Here is a 25985-nt window from a genome sequence, read left to right on the forward strand (position 1 = left end):
AGGAGGGATTTGTGTATACTGAAAAGTTTATCAGTTAATAGTTCCTGATATATGTAATATTCTTCATCAGTAACTAACCTATATCCCCCTTCTCCTACATTTCTCATCACCTTTGCTAATGTGTTACCACTTTCCTGAATAGTTTGACTTAAGTATATGAGTTTAATCATTAATTTACACATTTCATATTTACTTTAATTAATATTGTAATCACTTCATGATTTTACTTGTTATAAAGCCATCTTGCCACATTAGAGTTACTTAATAATATGGGTAAATATATTTTCTGAAAATTATGTGAGGAATTTGGGTGTAAATTCTCCATAGTTCCACCAAATGAGATCAAATATATTTCAGTGAATTCCTTTCCTGACTACCCTTTTTAAAACATAAATAGAATTCACATTCCCATTCCCATAACATAGGGACTAAAAAGAAGCTCAGCAGAGTCCTGGCTTCAATTAGGCAGTAGATTTGTAGGTAAAACTAAATGGTTGGAATATAGTGAAATCACTTATAAAGGAGACTTTAAGCGAATGTCAGCTTCACAGAACCTGAGGACAGTTCCTCCCTCACCTACTCCTTTGTTGTCTTATGCATTTGGTGATATATCAAGGAAGGAGGTGGGGAGAGATGCACTTAGGAATGGAGAAATTTGCCTCTCTTCCTTGTTATCCATGTCTTCTCAACCAAGGATGAATTAGTATTATTGCAAGTATTTATTTGCTTACATCCCATTTTATTCTCAAAGGATTTGCTCTGGTAGGTGGATTAGTTGATGATGCCTATTTTGGAAAACTTGGGCAATGCTTGCCCATCGTACAAAATCAGGTGTCACCTATTTTCTCAAAACAGACCAAAAAATGGATAGAATCCAGTCATTGTTGTAAATAATTCTTTTTATTTTATTTTTAAATATTTATTTATTTATTTTTGGCTGCATTGGGTCTTCGTTGCTGCGCACGGGCTTTCTCTTGTCGCGGTGAGCGGGGTCTACTCTTCGTTGTGGTGCTGAGGCTTCTCATTGTGGTGGCTTGTCTTTGTTGCAGAGCATGGGCTCTAGGTGCGTGGGCTTCAGTAGTTGTGGCTCATGGGCTCCGTAGGTGTGGCTCGTGGGCTCTAGAGCGCAGGCTCAGTAGTTGTGGTGCACGGGCTTAGTTGCTCCGCGGCATGTGGGATCTTCCCGGACCAGGGCTCGAACCCATATCCCCTGCATTGGCAAGTGGATTCTTAACCACTGCACCACCAGGGAAGTCCAATAATTCTTTTTAGATCGTTTGATTATTAACAGCTCGGTATAGCATTGCCATTTGTGTTTGTCTCTCCTGCTTTCTTAATATATTTGCTATAGTTAATAACATGCCACTTGTATTTATCAGAAAGTATCTAATCTATAGGACTTTTGTCTGTATCCCATATTTCCCTTAATCGATAAGGCTGACGGTGAGAGCTGAATGTCCAATGCATTTGGAGGATTTCCCTATGGATGCCCATGCCTGCCCACTAAAATTTGGGAGCTGTGAGTAAATTTATTTTATTTTTATTTTTATGAGAGGCATGTCTTTAAGCAAGAAACCTCCAGTTAGTTATGAGTGTTCAAGAGACAGATAAAGAACATCAAGAAAGTTTAAACAGTGATTTACTGCAAGTGCTTTCTATAAGTAATAATCTTTTACTTCACTTTTTAATATTTTTTTTAGGAAGGGGTTATTCCCTATCTGTTGAACTAGAAAGAATGGATTTAACTATTTAGTGGAAAAATTCTATTTTTGTTCAAGTAGTATTCATAAAAAACCAAATGGAGTATGGATGCTTATACCTCATAGATAATATCTTCTTTCCAATAAATGGAGATCACTGTGTTTATTTTATATCATTACTGACATTTGTTTGTTCTTAAGAATAATTTGACTTGTTGATCAAATGGAAATATTGGTAGGTGGCAAAGGACAATAATTAGGTTTTCTTAATAATGAAGCCTACACCCAAAGATGATGCTAGAAAAGAATTTACTCTAATTATTGTCTTAAAACAGTTCTAGATATGTTTGAGTATCTCATGAAGTTCATGTATATATTAATGCTTTTGAAGCTATCTTAGAAATCACCTTTATGATAACTTTCAGGGTTTCTGCTACTTGGAAATATGCAGGCACACACGTTAGAGGAGCCCAGAGAACAGTGGTCAGCAGAGTTAGGTTCTCTTGTCTTCCTCTACTTTTCTGCTTTTGATTACTGTGCATGCATAAAGTGAGGAGGAATAATGTATTCCTGGTTTCCTGCAGGGGAGTTACGTATAAGGACTGAGTCAACCTCTGGACTAACCTAACCAGCTTTCTGTTCTCACTAGACACGCAATCTGAGCAACTATTTTGGTGAAGGTATGATTCACAGAAGAAAAATAGTGGTAGTGTAGGAAGACAGCAAGCAAAGAAAATAGCAAAGGGCCTTCGGGTCCCTAGCAGCGCTAGTCATGGAAAGACAACTTTCTCTATTTATAAATCTCATTCTATACTGAAACCCAAGGGTAAACTACTTTAAAAACTGTCAGCTAAACAGGCCTTTGATGATAACTTCCTCCTCTCCATTTTTTTCCCCAATTTAATGTATGTTCTATACCCTGAACTATTATTTTTTTTCTGATTACCAGTTCCATTTTTAACAATAATATTATGTATTATGTGTTACTTGTATGCCAGGCAGTGTACTAAATATTTGTATATGCATCAGCTCATCTAATCCACAAAATAATCTTATAGTTAGGGATATCATACATCATAGTTTGTCTGAAACAGTACTGATTCATGCCTAAAATCTTGGTATAACTAATAGTGCCTCCTTTTGGCTTCAAAAATATCTTGTTTTAGACAATTAATTTTATGTTTAGTATATTAGTTAGCTCACTCACTTTTAAGCAGTGAGTATAGCTTAAAAAAGAGGAGTTTATATATTTTTTTTTTATAATTTTTTTTTTTAATAGCTACATTATTTATTTATTTATTTATTTAATTTTTTTAGCTGTGTTGGGTCTTCGTTTCGTGCGAGGGCTTTCTCTAGTTGTGGCAAGTGGGGGTCACTCTTCATCGTGGTGCAGGGACCACTCTTCATCGCGGTGCACGGGCCTCTCACTTTCGCGGCCCCTCCCGTTGCGGGGCACAGGCTCCAGATGCGCAGGCTCAGCAGCTGTGGCTCACGGGCCCAGTTGCTCCGTGGCATATGGGGTCTTCCCAGACCAGGACTCGAACCCGTGTCCCCTGCATTAGCAGGCAGATTCTCAACCACTGCGCCACCAGGGAAGCCCGAGTTTATATTTTTATATAAGATATATGAAGGTAAGTGACGGTTAATTGCTGGTTAGTTCAGCATCTTAACAAGGATGCTGTCTTAAGACGTCCTTAGAAGTTCTTCCTGATGACAGAATGGTTGTTGCAACTCCAGCCATTGCCTCTGCTTTCAAGATGAAGAGGAATAGTGGGAAAAGAAGAAAAGAGTAGTGCCTGTGTCAAAAAAGTAAAATCTTTCCCTAAAATCCTAACAGGTATCTTCTCACATCTTATTAATTAAAGCTGTGTCACATGACCAATGCTAACTGCAAAGGAGGCTGGGGAAAAGTATTTTTAACTAGGCACATTGTCATCCTGAAGAAAATGGACAGTGAGGAGAAAACAAATAATGTCTCATATAGGAAAACTGAAATTTAAAGAAAAACAAGTAAGCTGTTTTCCACCTCAGAGCCTTTGCACATGCTCTTTTCTCTGCCTGGGTTACTCTTCCCTTGGTTCTTAGCAGAGCTGGTTTTATTTTTTAAACACAGGATTTTTATTTATTTATTTTTTTGGCCATGCCTCGCAGCTTGTGGGATCTTAGTTCCCCAACCAGGGATCGAACCCTGGCCCTCGGCACTTTCTGGACCGCCAGGGAATTCCCCGTGGCTGGTTTTATTTATCCCCTACATTTCAGCATAAATATCGGTTCCTAGGGCCTTCCTTGAAGCCCTTATCAAAACTTGTAGGTGGTCCCATCAGTCTTCTTGATCACAATACACATTTATTTTATACTATTTATCACAGGAATAATTATTAGTTTTGTTAACATTGTTATTGTCTGGAGACTGTAAACTCCATGACAGCAGAATCTATTTTGTTCTATATTTCCTAGCACAGAGCCTAATACAATGTAGGCACTCAATAAATATTTATTGAGTGGATAAAGATGATAATAATCAGGTTTTAAATGCCCCTTCAGTGTTTAAGCCTCAGAAATGATGGCCTCAGAAAAGAGGGTTTAAGGACTGCGGGGAATGAAACCTCAACATCAAAGACTTAATACTGAAGAACAGGCTCAGAAGGCACATGCTCAGTGGGAGGGAACACCATGGCGAATTACTGTTGCCTGCCAGTGGCATGGGAAGATGCAGCAGTGGTCCATTTATTGTATAGTCATTTCTCAAACGTGGCCTAACTAGCGTATTTCAGAGATAAAGAAACTGAGGCAAAAGTGAGATAAAAATGCTTTGACCCAACTTTTAAAGCAAACACCTTGCCGAAGTATCAGAGAGAATAAGGAAAACATAAGCATGATGATTTTGCAATAATTTAGTAAAGCACTATGTAATAAATGTTTATGAGGTACAGAAGCAACTTCATCCATATGTTGATAAGAACCAAACCTGGAAAAGCAGATGTTTTCCTTACCACTCGCCATTAGATTCTGATTATCAGTCCTACGTTATACTTTCTGCTTGTTAGGGATAACACCCTCTGTATAAGGCCAGATAACTCAAACACAGTATGCATAAGGCAGCTGACATCTTTTAACTGCTTTCTGAGGAATTTACAAAATAAGGCTTTGATTCTAGAAGAAGAGATTCAGATTATATTCTGACAATAAGATCTAGGCAAGTGCTAGATGTAGTCAGGATTTAATAAATGATCATTTCCTGACTGATTATCAAGCAGTGTCTTATAAACAAGGAGAAAGGGATAAATAGAGATGTAAACAATGAGTAATCTCTACCTTCACAACAATAGCATATTTAGAGTAGATTTCATACACAATGGAGTTTCTAAGAAATTGCAAGAAATGAGACACTGAATTATATGAAATGAGAAATCGATGGTAACACATTTTTCTTTTCCCTCTACAAGTAAATTAGCAGCCCATTGGCAACACATGACAAGGTATAAAAAGATAGGATCCAGGCACTGTTGCTAATGACAGTTTGATAAAGTAGCAAGAACTCTAATTTGTTATGAAATGACACAAGGTCTAGAATTGGTTTCATCAATAGTTACATGACCACCAGTTACCTTTGCTTGGCTTTTGAGCATACATTAGAGAGTCATTGCCTAGAAAATTCTTACTAACAGCAGTGGAGTAGAATGAATGGCATTCTATGTTCTTATCTTGGTTTTCCCACTAAGTTAACTATGCGCCTTTAAACAAGTCATTTAATGTACCTGTGCCCCAGCTTGCCATTTGTAAAATGAAATAAACTATGTGACTCTAAAAGTTCTTCTACATTAACATTCAGTGATTCCAGGTCACCATAAACCCAGTATGTCCTCTTTGGTAAGACCCTTCCACTTGACAAACAAGGGTTTATCATGACCAGAAAAACATTTTACTGAATATAGGTACCTACAAATTTTAAGTGATATGGTTCTTTTCAAATGTGTGCTCTGGACTCTCCAAAGGGATTTTTTTTTTTAATAAATAAAGTTTTAGACCCTCCTAACAAATGCAGTCATGCCACTATATACAATTCTGAAATGCTTAATTTTTTTTTTTTAAGTCAATGAGTTGTGTTAAGTCAATGGGAGAAATCCTTTCACAATGTATATGTATAATAAATCCTCACATTGTACACTATAAATATCTTACAGTTTTATTTGTTAATTATACCTCAATAAAGCTGAAAATAAATTAATAAAAGATTACTGCAGTTAAAAAAATTTCATTGAGGACCACCACAATTAATAAAATAAAAAAGGCAATGACGATAAACTCTAAAATTATCCACTGTCACTCTTACATGTTTCTGAAAGAAGCCATAACCACTAAATTAATTCCTAGTATATTCTCTCAAACTTCTGAAAAAATTTGTTGAAAAAGCTATCTGACTGTAAGTTGGTTCAGGAATGATGCTGGAGCAGACAGGATACCCCCATAAAATCTGGGGAATACTAGCTACATTTTTCTGCATCAATCACCCAGAAACAAGTGGTCACTCTAAAGAGAATGTGGTTCAGAGAATGAGGGGCACGGGCTCACATCTGGTTTTAGGCAGCCTCATGTTTGTGTGAAAAGGGCATCATTATTTTACATCTCATAGTATTGTAGCTTGGACAAATACAGATTTGGACAAAGTACCCAAGCCAGGTTACCATGGGGTGAGGGTTGTGTTGAGCAGGGACTCATTATGACTTCTGAGCCACAGGCATGTTTGCCTTTGAGGGCCGTTCCTCCAAACATATATATTAAAAATGTATTTTAATTTTTATTTTCTCTTTTAAATTTTTATATTTTATGATGATGTTAATAAAAAGTTGGATTATATTCATTTTTTCTTCTGATTTTAAAAGAAAGTGAAACATGTCTGTGCCTCCTAAAAGCATTGTAGGCTCCAGGTACAGAGCCTACTGTCCCTAATGGAGAAGTTGGCCAAGGGGTAAAGCTTTCACCATGAGGCTAACTTTTGCTATCATATCTCCCACTCAGAAGCCCTGGAAACTGTTTTTGCTAATGTGACATCCCTTCCATGTTTATCTCTCTACATCTAAACAGAGGAGAATAGGTACCATCATTACAACCTAAATGACGTGGGTGTCCTGTGACTAGAGATCAGAAAAGCTACGGAATTCCTTCTCTTTCTCCTTCTCTGTCTCTCTCACTCTGTACATCTCCTCTTCTAACCTTCCTGAATTAAAGATCAGGATTATGACCTAACCTCTCCTATAGGAGGATGACTACGTTAAAGTGTTACATGACAAATAAGAATGATTGAGAAGTGGAAAGAGCTATATGGTACTCCTCCTCCTCCTCTTCCTCATCATCATGATAGCAAATATCTATGAGAAGGATAATTAATTAAAAAGAAAGTAAAATCACACTTTCTTTAAAAATGGAGGTATCACCTCACACCAGTCAGAATGGCCATCAACAAAAAAATCTACAAACAATAAATGCTGGAGAGGGTGTGGAGAAAAGGGAACCCTCTTGCACTGTTGGTGGGAATGTAAATTGATACAGCCACTATGGAGAACAGTATGGATGTTCCTTAAAAAACTAAAAATAGAACTACCATATGACCCAGCAATCCCACTACTGGGCATATACCCTGAGAAAACCATAATTCAAAAAGAGTCATGTACCACAGTGTTCTTTGCAACACTATTTACAGTAGCCAGGACATCGAAGCAACCTAAGTATCCATCGACAGATGAATGGATAAAGAAGATGTGACACATATATACAATGGAATATTACTCAGCCATAAAAAGAAATGAAATTGAGTTATTTGTAGTGAGGTGGATGGACCTAGAATCTATCATACAGAGTGAAGTAAGTCAGAAAGAGAAACCAACAAATACCGTATGCTAACACATATATATGGAATCAAAAAAAAAATGGTTCTGAAGAACCTAGGGGCAGGACAGGAATAAAGACGCAGATGTAGAGAATGGACTTGAGGACATGGGGAGGGGGAAGGGTAAGTTGGGACGAAGTGAGAGAGTGGCATGGACATATATACACTACCAAATGTAAAATCGAGAGCTAGTGGGAAGCAGCCACATAGCACAAGGAGATCAGCTCGGTGCTTTGTGACCACCTAGAGGGGTGGGATAGGGAAGGTGGGAGGGAAACGCAAGAGGGAGGAGATATGGGGATATATGTATATGTATAGCTGATTCACTTTGTTATAAAGCAGAAACTAACACACCATTGTAAAGCAATTATATTCCAATAAAGATGTTAAAAAAAAAAAAGGATGCTTAGTAAAATTTCCAGTGTTATCACATTTATCATGACCTTCCCCTGGCCTGATATAATCTGGACCCAGGCTACTGCCTCTAACCTCATTTCAACTCTTCATTCTGGCCACATTGGTCTTCTTGTTCTTCGTTAAATATGTCAAGCTTTTACCTGCCCTGGAGGAAGAAACTTGTTAGCTCATCTATCCAGCGTACTCTTCCCCAAGACTTACATGGCTCCCTCTCACATTTCTCTCATGTATTTGTATAAATGTCATTTCCTCAGTGAACCTCTTTGAGTCCCTTACCTAGAATAGGCCCCATCCCCTTCATTCTCTATCCTCATATCTGTTGTATATGGCTTTACTGCATTTAACACTACTTGAATTATGTATTCATTAGCTTCTCTGCTTTTGTCCCCACTACTGCAATGCATGTTCCACAAGATCAGGTGTTTGTTATGTTCACTGCTGTATCCTCAGCAAAGTACTTAGTCCTTTGTAGATGCTTAAATACCATTTGTTATGAGTGAACAGATAACTGAATGAATCAGGAAAATGTGTCTCAGTTTTCCTAAACTAAGGGATATGGGCTCTCCTTTCCTAGGCTGACCTCTGGAACCATGTGTTAGAAAATATGAAACTGATAGAACACACCAACTAACTAGGAGAAGCAAAGTGGCAAAACACATGGACCATCTTCCATTCTTTCCTTTTAGATGCTTACACGAGAGCGGAAGTTGTTTATGAGTGGACCAGAGAGCCGGCACGCTCAGTGGTTGTAGCAGAAGATGGGTCACGCCTAAACCAGTATGATCTTCTTGGACAAACAGTAGACTCTGGGATTGTTCAGTCTAGCACAGGTAAGTGCCATTTAGTTACTTTAGATAGGGGAGAAGGACCAGAAGAAGTTTTTGTAAGAATGTGCAAATTCAGTTTAGTCCTTCAATGACACAAGTAGAGAGAGTGAAAATTGCACTAAACTGGAAAACAGTTGGACTTGGAGCTAGTGTAAACTCTATAGACCCGTGACCTTGAATTTGACATTTAATGCCTTTTGGTCTCTGGGGGCTTTGTTGTTGTTGTTGTTTGTTTGTTTACAAAATGAAGAAGTAGTTCCATGTGATCAGGGTAGCACTGTATTTAGACATGTGAACTTCTGGAGAAGAATATATGGGTTAAATCCTTATTCCTCCAGCTTGCCAGTTAATTGTGGTCACCTCACAGGGTTGTTGGAAGGAATGAACTAAATCCATGAAGAGTAATCATCACACTTCCTGGCACATAGAAAACTCTTAATAAATGTTAGCTATTAATATCATCTAGGCCCCATTTATTGTCATGATTCAATAAATCTTGGTAAATTTCTAGCGGCAATCATTACACATAGGATACCAAAAAGCCTTTTTTTCCCCACAAATCCATTTGTAACTCTAGCCAGGGATCTTCCACAGCTAAAATCTACACTGATCACTCCATACTGGAATTAAAAGTAGATGGACCACCATCCTTCTTGGTACTGTAACTGTTTTACCAATGAAATACTCAGAATTAGATCAGATACTATCAAGCAGCTGGATCTAAAATTTTAAACTTTTGAAGTTGTTTCAAGAAATAAGATGAGTTAGTTATGCAGGTATCCCTTTTGTGACTAAGGGATATGTGATCATAGGGTCAGATAATTATAAATAAAATTTGGATTCTAACAATTAGGAAAATGTACTCCCTTAATCCCAATATTTTTAATTATGTTCAATTACTGAAAGCTTAGCAAGGATCAACAATTTTATGACTGTATTTAAAATTTGAAATTAGTTCATTCACTTTGATTTGTAATTCCTAAAAAGAAGACAATTAAGTGATATGTAAAGGCAGAACTGCTCTTTTTCTCAGGAAAATTCCTTCCTTACATTTCAGACTTTATATTAGTACCACGATCATTATAATCTGACCATTCAAAATTCAAGTAATAGGTCAATATATCTTACTCTGATTATTGGATAATCGCTGCTTAACAGGATCTGTCTTTTGCTTACTTTATAGCATCCATGGCTACTGTAGAAGTTGAAATATTTATGTTTCTTGTTTTGAAAAATGGAGAAGATTTTCCCTCAGCTTTGCCTGCCTTAGAAATGCACATGGCGTAGTGGGAATGTCTTAGGCTTTGCAGTGAGAAAGATGTGGGCTCAAGTCCTAGTCCTGCCTCTTAGAAGCCTGGTGACTTTGGGAAGGTCATTTATCCAATTAGAAACTCTGTTCTCTTCTAAGAATGGCGAGTCTGTAATTTTGCATTAAAGATGAGATAGTATAAAACACGAAGCAGAGTGTTATACAGCAGATGCTCAAAATGGTGTGCAGTAGCTGTTGTTATTGTCCTGAAAACATCCCAGAACGTGGAAAATACCGAAAATTTTTCTTCCTCACCAAGTTATGTTGGAAAAGATACTAAAATGAGCAGTGCTTACTTTTTAAAACTTGAATGCTATCATAAACTGGATATTGTGGCAGGCGCTACAGTCAATGATAGACAAGACACATATCTTGCTCTCATGAAATCTGAAGTCTAAAGGAAGACAAACACAAACTATAGTTATCAAGATGGGTGGTAAGTGTTGTGATTAACATTTTTGGGAGGGCAAGTACGTGTCTGTCTTCCATATCCCTATGACTTACTACAGTAGATGAAACAGGAGGCACTAAATAAATATTTTGAATTAATGAATAAAAAATAAATGAATCCAGCCTGGGTAATCAAGGAAGGATTGCTGCAGGGGTTGACTTTCATTTTGTCAATCTGTATTTATTGGGATCCAAGTAATCACTATTCTAGGCCCAGGACATTCAGAATAATAGACAAAGAACTTTCCCTCAAGAAATTCTCTTCCTACTATCATTTGAATGGAGGTTGGAGGTTGTCAGGGAAATAGTATTTCAAGTGCAATAGCATGCATGCAATAGGACAAATATATACGATGGTTGCTGGGAGGAAGGAGTGCTTCCATTCTATTCTAATGCTAGTGACCTTGGTGTGTCACTGTATCCCTCTTTATATTCTAGTTCCCATGTCTGCAAAATGAGTGGCTTAGTTTGATGAACTTGGAGACCTTTTTCACTTTTGGTTTCCTAAATCAGCCTACCTACATTCTTGTTACTCAGAAAAGATATACAGTCCCAAAAGGGCAATAGGTGAGAAAGAGTGGTCCAACCCACCACCACCAAGCTGGCTGGACCTCATAAGTTGGGTTTATTAAAAGTCATCATTTCATGTTAGAGCTGCAAGTTTATCTGTACAAAATAAGATCTTTTCCTTGTCATTCCAATAATGGATATGGGGGGAGGGGGGAGGAGAATAAAGAGCAAATTCTCAAATGTGGGAGCTCAGTTTGATGTATGTTTTCCCCTCCACACTAAAACCCTGAACTACCCTTCCTCTGGGTCTCCTTTAGCTCATCAAAAATCCACCTTGATACATTTCTATGAGAAGAAACAAAGATCTTTTGTAAGGTCTTCAATCCCATATTTCACATCTCCTATAGAGCCTTGAAAACATTAAGATAAATGACATTGAGTGCTATTATCTCCCTGTTTCTGCCAGAAGACTAGGAATGGTGGCAGAAAAGTACACACACATTGAGAATGATTAGATAAAAAGCATTTTCTCCTACCTTAAAATTCTCTGTGGGAGAGAAGCAATTCAGGTCACCTTCTAGAAGGTTAGAAGGTGTTTCCTCACTTGTGTGTAACCAGCACATGTGTGGATACTCACTCACACACACTACCAGTGACCTCTTTCAGGTCAAATACCTCTAGATCACTTCAGTGCCATAGGAGGGAAGATATGAGGCTCAATCCAATACTTGGATTTTCCTCAGTGCAAACATATTAGAGGGACAGTCTCTTCATTGGAATCTGCCATCAGTTTGGGGGGAAAAATGAGTTGGAGACTTAGTTTGAAGTGCACTTATTCACCTGGCAGAGCAAACTTGTTACAAGGACACAGAAGGATGAGTCTAGTCAGCTTTCACATCCGATGCAATTCTCTGTTATCCATTCATTTATTCACTTATTCCTTCAACCATTTGCTCATTTACTCTGTTTGACACTGTGATTGGGCCTGGAGAAGAGAGATGAAGGACCCATAGTTCCTGAACTCAAGAAGCTCATGGTTGAGTCATATAAGTAGCTAATATGCATTGTGTTGTTCTAATCCTTACAACAGTCTGAGGTTGTAGGTATTATCATTATCTCCATTTTACAGGGTGGGACGTAATTGAGGTCTAGAGAGGTTTAATAATTTTTCCAAGGTCACACAGCTAGGCAGTGGCAGAGCTGGGATTTGAACTTGGGAAGTCCAGCTATAGAGTGTGTGCTCTCAACCATATGACACACTAGTAATAGGCAAGATAGACATGTGAAAATGCAACAATGTGGTATAGCACAAAGCTTAAGGGGTGGATCCTGGAGTTATACTGTGAGGTTTTGAATGCTGGTTTTACCACTTATTAACTGTGTGACCTTTATCTGTTCATCTTTTCTCTTGTACTACTTGGAGATGATCAGAGGATCTACTTCATGAGTTACTGTGAAATTGAAATGAGAAAAATGCATGTAAACTGCTTACCAGAGTATCTGACATGTAAAAATTATATAATAAATATTAGATATTACTATTAATAATAATGATGAAGTTAGTACAAGAAAGCTACATGATGACACCTAAGAAGAAGTCATTTCTTCTTGAAGTATGAGGGAGGGTGGTTTGAAACTAGACCGCAGCCATGGCCCCCTGACTCATTCTAATATACCACATTATGCTTCCTAAGGAATTCTTTAAGGAAAGCCCACACAAAAATTATAATTGTAATTAAGGGACATGACAATGTGACTTATACAGAGATGCAAAGTTGTTAAATTTGGCATTAGGTATAAGAATTATATCACGGCTATAAAATAAGAAGAATGTAATATAAAATGCTTTTTTAAAACACAACAATGATGACTGGAAAGTCGTCATATTTACCTAAGTCAATAGACAGGTGTGATCAAAGGAAACACAGGTGAGTTTTGTCTAATAAGAATGTCTCTTCTTTGTGAATGACTATTGTTTAATCTTAGAACAGATGACCAGGGAAAATTATAGGATCCTCTTTCCTAGAAACAGTCTTCTCTGGATGAGTTAAGGATGACTCTGCAGGGTTGAAATGAATGAGGAAAGCAACTGTTTTCACTGACCAGGGAGCAACACTGGTGATCGACATTCACCAAAGGAGCCTCAGGACTTCTATTTTTGCAGCCTAATACATGATCTCCAGAGAAATAATATAACCGTAAGGCGTGAAAACAGGTTTGTAGGGTGGAAGGTGGAGAGGGAGATTTACATAGTCATCTGGTCAACCTAATCATATTTCAGATGAGGAGATAGGTCCAGAGGGGTTAAGTGGCCTAGAACTATAACCATTGTTTCCTTATTTCTATTTCAGTATTCTCTGAAGCAGATATTAAAATACCAGCCCCTCCCTCAATGACATTTTTTATTCCTCATTCCTTTGAAAAAGGTAGCATCTTAGAAAACACAAAATTTAGAATACTTGAAAGGAAGTGATAGCTTTACATGGAATCAGTATCCACTACAATTTTGTTAAAGAAATGAATGGAGCTAGACAATACATTTCTATCCTTTCTACTTTTACACTGTAAATCTGTATGTGACTCAGACTTTTTTAGAAGAACTTTCATATCTGTTATTTTGTATTATCCTCACAGCATCCCAGGAAACAGTTAAGTAGCACACTATCCTTTTTACTGAATAAATGAGAAAACTGAAGTCAGATAAAGTTAAGCAAGGAATTTACTCTAAGTAACCAACATTTAAGAAAGTAAAGGATGGAAGCCAGATCTAAAGAAACCCTCAATGCTGCTTTACAAAATTATATTCCTACTTCTTTTCTTCTCTCTCTTTAATTTTGTATTGTGATGTATAAGAAATATTGTCACATCTAATTTACAAGCTTCCCTCAGGGTTACATGATGTGCAAGGATATTTGAATTACAATTCTTCTAGACTGTTAAATCAGAGGGAAATAATTTGACATGCTTAGTGCATAAGCACTTGATGTCTAGAGATACTCTTTCAATCCAATTTACATGACTTCTTTGTTGTGTTTTTCTTTCATTTTTAAACGATTAAAATGTGATTCTGATTTTGCCACCTTTTGCTTTCCTTATTTAAATGTTATTGATGGAAATAATCAATAAATAATATATAATAAGAATACATAAAAGTTTTATTTGAGCCAAACTGTGGACTATAGCCTGGGAGATACAGATTCAAGAAGTGCTCAAATTGTGCTCTGCCAGACTACAAAAATGGGGGAGGCTTATAAAGGCAAAAACTGCAAAATTACATAAGTTGTTTGTCAGAAATTATAGATGTAGCTGGCAAGAAGTAAGGATGTTTATTAAGCAAGGGTTGGTTGGGGTCCGAAATGGATGCATAGTTACATGGGGAGAACTTGAGACCATAAGGTTGCAGCCGGCAGCTGCTAGCAGATATTATTTTGAGAATGGCTAGAGGTGTCCTTGAGTCTGGTAGAGTTCAGAAAATTGAAATTCTCAGTGATATAGGAGTATATCTGAAACCACATCCACAATGGCCACCCAGATCCATTTTGGATGCCTGAACCTCAGTTATTCCATTTAGATTTTTAAATGCATTCTTTTCTTTAATGGTTAAAGTAGACGTACAATGCATGCTTGATAGGCCACAAGACACGCTGTTCTGGTTAGCAATAAGTATCAACCAAATCATGTATAAGCCAGAATGACTTCCCCATACCTCAACATATGAAAATTTCTTCCATCAACATTTTGTACCAAAACTTCTTAGATTTTGTTTAATTCAGGAAGGTGACGTCAAAAGATTTGAAGTTTTCCTCTACTTTTTCTAATTTGTTAGTGAGGAAGTGGTTTATAAAACAAATATAATGTCACATGATAGCTTCTCCAAAGAAATAATCTTTGCAGAATCTTCCTAAAATGTCACATTGTGAACAACAAAAGATGATAATGGAATATATATAGACACTCACCTTTCTGGCATTATGTGAGAGATGGAATTTTTTCTTTGAGCTGATGACATTTTGCAGGCTACAATTGAATGAATGGTTAGGAATAATAATGTGTACTCCTGGGAGGTGAGATGTAACCTGACTATGTCTACCCAAGGCTACATTTTAGCAGAGTCCCAGGAAAAAATGTGTTTTTTTGCATTTTTCTCAAATTTGAATCACTTGTTTATTTCAGATGACCTTGGAGACATTATCCAATTTATCTACAGAAAATAGAAAAAAATTAGATAACATTTTATTTACCTTTCAAAAAAGAGATGCTAGTGGATGTTAATTGCAATGAGTATTCTTAAGCCTCATTCATCCCTTTTTACCATAGGCAGGTGCTGAATATTTAGGATATGTAAAGCCATGCTATACTCAAAGAACTATCTCTCTTCTTAATTAGCTTTCAGTTTGGTGGAGGGGTATAAGTACATAAATAACTAAAATTAAAAGTATACAATATATTTATAAGTGTAAACAGAAGCTGTAAATAAATTTGAAGTTACTTAATATTGATCAGTAAATGGCAGGTGTTATCATGAAAACATAAATGAATATATCGATGATTTCCTACTATAGAGAGTATAGGGGTCATTTCTTCTACCAATAATTCTACCAATTCTGACTGGAGAAACGAGAGAAAAAAATGGAGAAAGGAACTAAAATTTATTTTAAAACTCTTATGTAGAATGATCTTAACTAGAGCCCTTATTCTTTATTCTTCCCACAATATACTTATCACTATTTTATAATGAGGAAACTGAGGATCAGAGAGTTTAAGAGCGTTTAAGGCTACACAGCAAGAAAATAGCATATCTGGGTTTTGAACCCAAATTCATTTGCTTCTAAAGCTAATAAAGTCTCCCCATACAGTACACTTCTTCTTCTTCTACTATGGACTGAGCCCAACCCATATATGAACAAAATATTCGGCTATAGAAGAGGTCAAGTAGGGGATTTTGTTGATCAGATTACTGAGATATGAAAATGTGTGGTGAGACATGAGATGTGATACTGAAAAGCGTATCCGAGCTAGGATGTGGAGAGTGTTGAATACTGGTTAGGGAGTTTGCTTGTTAGTATGTAACACTGGAGACATTGTTGATTATCACATTGTGGGAAAGGAGAGTGGCTACTAGTGGCATCTAGTGGGCAAGAGGCAAGGTATGTGGCTAAATATCCTACATTACACAAGACAGCTCCCACAATAAACAATTCTCTGTTCTGAAATGTCAGTAGTACTGAGGTTGAGAAACCCTGATGTGGATAATGGGAATCCATTAAGGTGTTTTAAGGTATGTACGTATGCTTTAAAACAATCACTCTGACCTCAAATTTAGGGAAAATTGTAGTTTAGGACCTGACTGGAGACAAACAAGACAGTTCATAGATTATGGTAGATTTACACTGTAAATCTGCAAAGGAGATAAGAGCAATGACCATGAGATAAGAGATAAACTGAAAGATACTGCACAGGTGAAATTAAAATTGTGATGATCAACTGATTCCTTTCTCTCTCTTTTGGAAGTCCTACTTAACATCCAAGGATTAATTCCAGGTTTTTATCAATAGCCTGAGTGAATAGACAGATGAGAGTGCCATGAATTTAGAAATGGACGCTAAGTGGAAAAGAAGCCCTGCTATATGCTAGCCATTATTTTTTATGGAAAAGTTTAAGTAATATCACTTTTGAACATATTTAGTTGGTGATATCAATGAAAAACCAGTAGCTATGAAATGTCTAGTAGATATTTGGAAATACAGTGGTTTTTGAGAGCAATGTCACTTAGAGATGTAGATTCCCGCAGCCATCTGGATAAAAATGACATTAAGAGCAGGGGTGAGAAGGAAAATTCCTTATTAGAGTCAAGAAAAAAAAAAATAGAGATGACAGCTAAAGACAGAACTATACCAGGAACCTCTACATTTGCTTTGCAGAAAGATGAATATTAGTGCCCAAGAGACAGGAAGAACTCATAACTCTCTGACTGAAATATCCAGTGAGTTAGCAAAAGAAACTGAAAATGAGAGCTAAAAGGAGAATGTGAGTTTAGAGAGTGCTATCAAGATGGTAGGGGCAGTCAGCATTGCTTAATTTTTAGTGCTACAAAGAAGGTGGTCAGTGGGCTTGAAGATTGAGATCTCCTTTAAGACTGAGATGTTCAGTTATGGATATTAAGAGATCATGAGCACTTTTAACCACATTATAGGGGCTGAAGCTGGATGGCCATGAGCTGAGACATAAATCACAGGTTGAAGAGAGAAAAGTTTGGAGTTGAAGGGAAGGAGGAAGATAGAGAAATGTGAATACCACAGAAAGCAATATTTTCTTAGTAAGAATACACCTATTTTTCTCCTACCCACACACAGATAACTAAGTATATATTCAGAGTGAGTAAAGCTAAAAACTTCTAAGACTTGCAATTAAGAAATAACATCAACTAAAAACAAAAAACACCTCCTACAATTTGGGTTGTGTGTTTATTTCTCTGGGCCTCTAATCAAGTCAGACTTTGACATATATAAAGACCGTGGAGAGTTCCTAGCTACTCCATTATTTCCCAGACTGGTCTAGGAATTGGGACAAGTTCAAAAGCTAGTGACAAATAGGATTTTTCTGCCCTCACCTTAAAGAATGGTTTGTGTGTACAGGTGGGACCTGAAGAGCTGCATGTTTCGAAACCTTCCCAGGTGATTGTGATGGAGGTGCTCCTCAAAACAAATTCTGAGAGTTCTATCACACTCTTCTCATTTTGATAATCAGGGTAAGCCAAATCCAAGGTCAGAGAGCTCCCGAAAGAAAGTGCAGGAGCTGGAATTCAACTCCCCTGACTTGGACACCAAAGCTCCTCCATTAGACAGCCTGACTCTTTTCTGCAGAGGACAAACTGGGGATCTGGTGTCTTCTAATCCACGGGTGTACAGCATCAGGATCTAGCGCATTGCCTTCAGGGTCATTAAAGCCAATCTGTAACTATATGCTCAGATTTGTCTCTTAAGTGGATCAGGTACCGGGATTAGGACACAAGAGAATCGATGCGATCTCTGGCACATCAGCCTCATCCTCAGCACCATTTCGGTGTTTGGTTTTTTTAAAACATTTTTATTGGAGCAGAGTTGATTTACAAGGTTGTGTTAGTTTCAGGGGTACAGCAAAGTGAGTCAGTCATACATATACATATATCCACTCTTTATTTTTTTTTTAGATTCTTTTCCCATACAGGCCATTACAGAGTATTGAGTAGAGTTCCCTGTGCTGTACAGCAGGTTCTTATTAGTTATCTATTTTATATACAGTAATGTGTTACGGTGTGTTTCTGAAATGTCTCTTTTCTTCCCTGGATAAAAGCTTACCAGATGTCACGTGGAGAAAGGCTATGTCTAACCTCCAGGTTCTTGCTGCTGATGGAAAAACTCAGAGGTAATTTCTTTTCAAGGTCAAATTGCTCACCTTACTGTCTGTTTCACCCTCCAGGAGAATATGTTGTTATGACCACTCATTTCCACCTGAAGAGAAAGATTGGCTATTTTGTTATTCAAACATACCTGCCATGCATAATGACGGTTATTCTCTCCCAAGTCTCGTTCTGGCTCAACAGAGAGTCTGTACCAGCAAGGACTGTCTTTGGTAAGTGCCAGTCAAGACACCCATGCAAGGGTCTGGAGGGCAAGTTGTATCATATCTGTGACATTGCAGATAGAATGAAAAAAATAATAATACATTAAAATCTGAAGTTAGTACAATAGGAATGTTCAAGGAATTACCATTCTCATTATGACATGATTGTAAAAAAATTCTTTTTTTAAAATAGCAAGCTGTTGTAGTGCATGTTAATCGATGGGACTAATGAACACTTGATTTGCTATTTTAGGAGAAAAATGGAATGAAGCAGGCATAAAATGCATGTGATAGATTAAAATGCACACATAGAAACATGAATACTTAAATCATACATTTAGAATCATTTAGAATCTAATGATTCTAAAACATTAATACTTAAATCATACATTTAGAATCATGTGTCAGTGTATTTTTTAAGAATCTGAGAAAATATAGTATCAGCAGAACTACTTCCTTACATATATGAAAGCAAGTTGTCCTTATGTAGAAAGAACTCATTGATGACCATGATACCAGTACAGGAATATCTCATTTTACCCAATGTGTGCACTTCTGAAGAGTTACAAATATTTTTTTCTATGAAAATATTTTAAATGCCTTAGATGCTTTAAGTCAGTCTAATGGAAAAATGTTTAAAGGGTAATAACTTTTTACTAATAGGAAAACTCACTCCCTAATTTATAATTTTACAAGTTTGTATTTCATATAAACAGGTATTTCCTGCCTGTATCATAGTACACTGTCTTAAGTGTACTTTTCAGACTGATGAAAACAAGATTTCATCACCAAAAACTTACTGATTCATTCATTCACTCATTCAATCACTGACTTTTTCTTTGAAATCTACTATGAGGTCCTACTATGTTCTATGCATGGAATGTAGCTGTTACCCTAACATAAACCATTCTTTTCATGAATGTTAAATTCTGGAGCTTAAAATTTGAATAACAATAAAATCATGCAGAATACTCATTGAATGCTTTTATATCAGGCTTTGTTCTATGAAACAACCCTATATTATCTTATTTAACACTAAAAGAATCCTCTGTAATATTATCCCTGTGGTGTAGACAAGAAAGCTAAGGAGCGAGATATTAAGTAACTTGCCCAAGTTCAGAAGCTATGAGGTGAAGAAGTCTGGAGTAAGACCCAGCCTCTTAGCTCTAGAGTCTGTGCGCTTAATGATGATGAGGTACAACTACCCATGTACTGCCTGCTGCAATGACAAGGCATGGAACGGGGTTGTCGTGGGCAACATAATTCATCTGGAAATTATAACCACATATTTAATTGGTGAAAGGTACAATTGTCAAGGTTCATTCCAAAAATATCAACTAGGCACATGCTATGTTTAAAACCCTTTACTACAACACAGAAGACTTCAGGTGCTTACAATCTAAACTGAGGATTATTCTTGTGCAGAGAATATGCACAATATGCCCTGTGGCATCAGTCATCTCAGGAAAAAAAAGCAAGACTCTGTTACAAGGGCCCAGAAAAACATCTTTTCTTCTGAACTTAGCAAGGTGCTTCTGGGTTGGAAACCACGAAATCTTTGCTGTGACATTAGCCTAAGAACACAGCTAAATCAAGACCCAGAATGATTCCACCTGCAGAGCAAAAGAGTAGTTCATTTAAAACCCTTTTTTTCCCTTAACACAATTTGTAAATATTAACTAGTGTTTACGCCACTTATTAGAACTGAAGATTGAACTCTTGTCAGATGCTCACTTCTATATGTGTATGTAGTTTGAGCCCTTTATTCACTTGAATTTTTTTTTAAATGAGAACAAAAGACATGGACTTTATGTTTTATGTTTATTTTTGTAGAATGAGCCCAGCACTATAGTGAAAATGATTTTTTAAAATGCTCACTTCCCCCGCCTCGGTCCCCAACAAATCCTATCCTTCCTGTTTGGAAATCCCCTAAAGCACTTTGGAATGTTTTATAAGTCAAAAACCTTGTTCTTAACATTTTCAAAAGTCTGCTATCTCAGCCGACTCATGCCCTTTTGGTAAACATAACTGCATATCTGTAAACTCAACCATGGCAAGTGTTTTTGTGTATCAAGTTATATATTTCTAATGTTTTAAGTTCAATAAAATCACAAATACAATTTTCTGAGACCTTCAGCCTTCTAACATTTATTTAGTACACGTCTCTATTCCTTCTAGTGTGCGCTCAGCACATTCCTCTGAGCTGTGGGGAATGCCTGAGAGGGTCATGGGTATTTAAAGAAAAAATACCAAAGGGAAAAAATAAAGCAAAAGTTGTACCTTATAACAGTTTATTAAATGGCATCCAAAATGCAACAAAGCTGGAGCCATTTCATGTCTTAAAACATCATCTTCTTGACCTTCCATGCTCTTTCTCATTTGGAGGCTGTGGTCATGTAATTTTGCTGCCGGATAGACCCAAGTTTTAGGTTCAGTCTTCAGTCTTCTAAGTGTCAGTTGCCTATAAAATGCGAGTACAATTAAAATAAAATAGTGCCATTTAAAAGATTAGGTGAGAAAAATAAAATAAAATTTGGAAATTGTCGGGCTCAATACTTGAAACTTAATAGATACCCAACATATTTTTGTTTTTTTCCCTTTCCCTATAGCAGGAATTGTAAGACAACACACACACACACACACACACACACACCTCTCTTTATGTTATTCTTAACTGTTTTTAATTTATGGATACATTTTTTTTAAGAACACTCATTCCCCAATTACTTTTAACAGTTGGTTGCCCACATAAACCAAAATTCAAATAAAAAATGGAATTCACTTTAGCGGGGATTTATCCAAAAGGACTGAAGTTGTCAATAATGAGTTACTAACTTTGGGGCTTCCCTGGTGGCACAGTGGTTAAGAATCCGCCTGCCAATGCAGGCGACATGCGTTCGAGCCCTTGTCCGGGAAGATCCCATATGCCACGGAGCAACTAAGCCCATGCGCCACAACTACTGAGCCTGTACTCTAGAGCCCGTGAGTCACAACTACTGAGCCCACGCTCTAGAGCCCGTAATCTGCAACAAGAGAAGCCACCGCAATGAGAAGCCCATGCACCCTAACGAAGAGTAGCCCCCGCTCACCGCAACTAGAGAAAGCCTGAGTGCAGCAGCGAAGACCCAACACAGCCAAAAACTAAAAAAATGTTATTAACTTTGTCCTTAGTAAGTATCAGGCTAAGTGCTAAACACTTTATTACATTATTTTATTTAATACTCACAATAGCCCTTGAGTTAGACTTATTAAAATTAATTTATAAGGAAATAATTACAAAAAAATCCAGAAGCTCAGAACTGTGAGGCAATTTTCCCAACGCCACTCAGCAGTTACAGAGCTGGGATTTGAAACTGGGTTGCTCTGTTCTCCAAATACTGACATTTAATTACCTTGCTCTTTGCTCAAGTTAATATTGATATGTAAATTTGGGGGCTATTTTCCCGCCAATATTCCTTAAACCATTTGTTGGTTACATAATATGGTTAATGCCCCAGAACTTTCTGCGACACCTCCAATGTTCATAGTAAGTCTACTTCCTACAACTGTGACCATGTATCAAAAATATGTTAATAAAAATCTCAGTGTTTCTTCTTAGTCCTATCACTTTCTAATAGACTTACAAAGATCATCTATCTTGATAATCGCGGAAACTAGGGAATATTGGATGGTTTAAAACAGCTTAGAAAAATTAGCCACCTACCAGCTGTGTAACCCTGCTGATTCTCTAAAATTAATCAAAAGGGGGAATCACAGGTATGAGTTTTAGACACATGGGATGACAATATCTTCTGTGGCAATAATTTACTTATCTTTAAAATGCTTTCACATATTATTATATTTAATCCTCAAATAATCTTGTAAATGTGCAGAACTTTTCCTCTCTTAGAATTTCAACAATGATGTAGACAATCAAGAGAGTAAAGTTTAAATCATCACTTTTACAGTTATGGAGACTGAGGGCCCTAGAAGTTAACTCGCTTACTCAAGGCTATAGAGCTAAGAAGTAGTGAGGAACTAGTTACTGGAAGAGGTTAAGATTTTTTCAACACCATGCAACCTAAGCCACCCCCACTGGGTTCCTGTGATTTTTTTTCATACATTTTCAAATGGTTTAAAAGGGAACTTACAGTATTCTAACTAGTTTAGTGCATTACATATAGTAGGTTGATAATATTAATTTGTTAAATGAACATTAATGGATGTCATCATTCACATACCAACTCATATAATAATCTAAGTAAACTAAAAGCAACTGACTTGAAAATTGCTTTGAATATAGGTGATTTTAATCAGTAGGGATAGATTCACAGAATAGGGAAGATAGGGCAGAGAGAGTAAGACTGTGGACATTTGAATCAGATGAATGTGTTCAAATTTGGTTTTGCTACTTCTGAGCTATGTGACCTCAAACAAGTTACATGCAACTTATTTCAGGAACATCTTCAAAAGAGTAGCTATTTGAAGAATCAGGAAAATATAGTATAAAGGCCAAAGAGTTGATAATGTAACAAGATATTATCCTAAAATAATTTAATTATCTATCAATGATGAATTATCAAAAAGTTATTGGTTTCTTGGATTGTATATTCAAAGTACACAGGTAGAATATTAAACAGAGCTGAGGATCCAGAGATTACTTATGGATCAAGGACAGTGAAGATACCTGCTTTCCTTTTCCTAGAGTTGGGGACGGTGAAGGAATATTATTTCCTTTCCTACCCAGGACACCATGTTCAAGACGCCTATTTACGGGAGTTCACTATCTTATTAACAGCTTCTCAACAGCAGAGGAGTTTATCCCTCCAAAAACTCTCCATCAATACTGCCATACCATGAACTGCAAACTACACTGGGGTTAAATTAAAACTCATCCATCCCAAACCAAAATGGGATGAACTTGAAAACACACTCTGTCTGTGTTTCCCTTTACATAAGTAGGCTGACCTCAGTGATGAAAGTTTGTAGTATGAACCTACAAATTCACTTTCTTTCTTTACAGGAGTAACAACTGTGCTCACCATGACAACTTTGAGTATCAGTGCCAGAAATTCCCTCCCTAAGGTGGCTTATGCAACTGCTATGGATTGGTTTATTGCAGTGTGCTATGCCTTTGTATTCTCAGCTCTAATTGAGTTTGCCACAGTAAACTATTTCACCAAAAGAGGTTATGCATGGGATGGCAAAAGTGTGGTTCCAGAAAAGGTAAATGCTTTAATATTTCCTGTGATATAGCACTATTATGTCTTTTTAAACATATAGGATGGGATGTTTGGACTTGGGGGAATGGATGAAGAATGCAGAGAGAGGGTAAAGAGGATTCTTTGTTTCTTATGTCACAAATGATTAAGTGCTGTGAGAATTTTGTTATTGCTAAGGAAAGGTTGTTTCAGTGGATAGATGTTCAGAGTAGAAGGAATGAGATAAAGGAGAAACACAAAGGTAAACATCTCTCCTCAAATATGCTTTCCTATGGTCCCCATTGATGTGAGAACAGTTTTAACAAACCTGACATTAGGAGCAATTATGCCATTATAATTTTTGTAACTTGAAAATTATAGTCTTCTGGTTGTTTTCCAAGCCTAATAACTTTGGTCATAAATGTTATTACTTTAATGGCTCAATTGAATTGAGCTTGCAAAATGCATTATCTCTAATTTTCACTAAAGGGTAGGAAACACATCTTCTTTTTCCAAAATAGAGGTTTGCTTTAAGAAACGTAACACACAGAATTCACAGAAAAATTCTTCACTGTAGAAAATTATCAAGTTAAGAATATCACTGTTCTTCTCAATTAGAACCTACTTTAGAGTGGATTTTAAAGCATAGTTGGGAGGGACTTCCCCCATGGTCCGGTGGTTAAGACTCTTCCTTCCAGTTCAGGTGGTGAGGGTTCCATCCCTGGTCAGGGAACTAAGGTCCTGCATGCTGCAGGGTGCAGCCAAAATAAATAAGTAAATAAATAAAGCACAGCTGGGGAGGATATTTCTACTTCTGGGGTTTGAAGGAAAAATATGTCAAAATGCAAGGGAGCCTTGGGATGGTGGAAAGAAGGGCAAAGTCAGAGACAAAGAGATTCTAAGACATCTAGAAGTAATCTAGGAGGAATCACTCTACAGCAAATATAGGATTCTAGTGTCTTGAGTCAGTCCCTAAATATACAGTTCTGTGGTCAAATACACTTGAATAATTCTGCATACTGTCACCAAGTCACAGTATATTAAAGAGTCTGAGAGGGTGTATAGTAAAGAAATCCATTTAATGATGTTTTTCCCATAGCTCCACAAATATACTAGAAAAGAGGATCCTTTGTGTTGGAAACATCTACCACATTTAATAGAATCTAAAGTGTTACTGATTATACGATGTACCACTAATATACGTATACATAAGAAAAAAAATATGCTGCCAAGCAAAAGCTCTTTGAGCTTTACCTTTCAGCCACAGGTGAATCAGTTGAACACCTCAAAGATCTTGTACACAAGCAACAGCATAGAAGGTTCTGTATCAGATGCACTATCACAACCAAAATGGGCCAGAACCAGTCCTCAAAATTCACCTTGCCTTGAAACATCCTTGCCCAGTATAAAAAAAATCTCTGAATTTTCAAATCAAGAGCCTTGGCTCGGGTTCAGTAAAGAGGAGACAAGACAAAAGGGACTGCATTTACCAGTTGGAGAAAGGGGTGAGAGAGTGGAGACAGCGTTTTGTCTAATACTTACCTTAGCCATTGATGGCCTCCATTTGTCCTAGAACAGAAGGGCAGTCCCAAAGGAAAGAGCACCAAAACTGAAGATGAGTGATCATAAGACACTACCAATTGTAAGACATAGCCCAAAGTCATAGATGTGGACATTTAAAAAATGCACATCTTTGAATCACTGGCATACTCTATTAAAGTTCTTCAGAATTAATTATATGCAAACATCGGTGACATGCAACTGAAAAATGAAATGCAAGCACTGGGAAAAGTTGCTTTTCTATCTTAATCTTTTCTTTCCATGCTGCAAGAGGCCAATGTCTTTCTGATTGTGGCTCATCAGTATCAGTTGTCAATGACTTGTTAGATGAATTGAACTTGATCTGGAAAGCATAGAATTTGGGTTGAGGCATTGGTGGGCTCATAGTTGAGTTTGTATTTCTCTCTTTCTGACCGTATGTTAGTCTTTCAAGTGCTGTGTCTCAAATAAAATATTTCAATCTCTATCAATCTACAGTCCGTGTTATTCAGTGTACATATATAGATATAGGTATGGTCATATCTACATCTCTCTCTCTATATA

General features: G+C 37.0%; 1 protein-coding gene across 2 annotated transcripts in view; it reads left to right on the forward strand.

The window, feature by feature from the left end:
• GABRA1 (gamma-aminobutyric acid type A receptor subunit alpha1) overlaps nucleotides 1-25985 on the forward strand; it is a 60161-nt gene that overhangs the window by 28775 nt on the left and 5401 nt on the right. For both annotated transcript variants that reach the window (XM_007171413.3, XM_007171414.3), the window contains 4 exons: nucleotides 1437-1519; nucleotides 8691-8834; nucleotides 18559-18711; nucleotides 23705-23907. In XM_007171413.3, coding sequence (XP_007171475.2) covers nucleotides 1437-1519; nucleotides 8691-8834; nucleotides 18559-18711; nucleotides 23705-23907 — 583 coding nt within the window. The remainder of the gene's footprint in view (nucleotides 1-1436; nucleotides 1520-8690; nucleotides 8835-18558; nucleotides 18712-23704; nucleotides 23908-25985) is intronic.

Source organism: Balaenoptera acutorostrata, chromosome 2 (genome assembly GCF_949987535.1).
Source record: "Balaenoptera acutorostrata chromosome 2, mBalAcu1.1, whole genome shotgun sequence".
NCBI classification, from domain to species: domain Eukaryota; kingdom Metazoa; phylum Chordata; class Mammalia; order Artiodactyla; family Balaenopteridae; genus Balaenoptera; species Balaenoptera acutorostrata.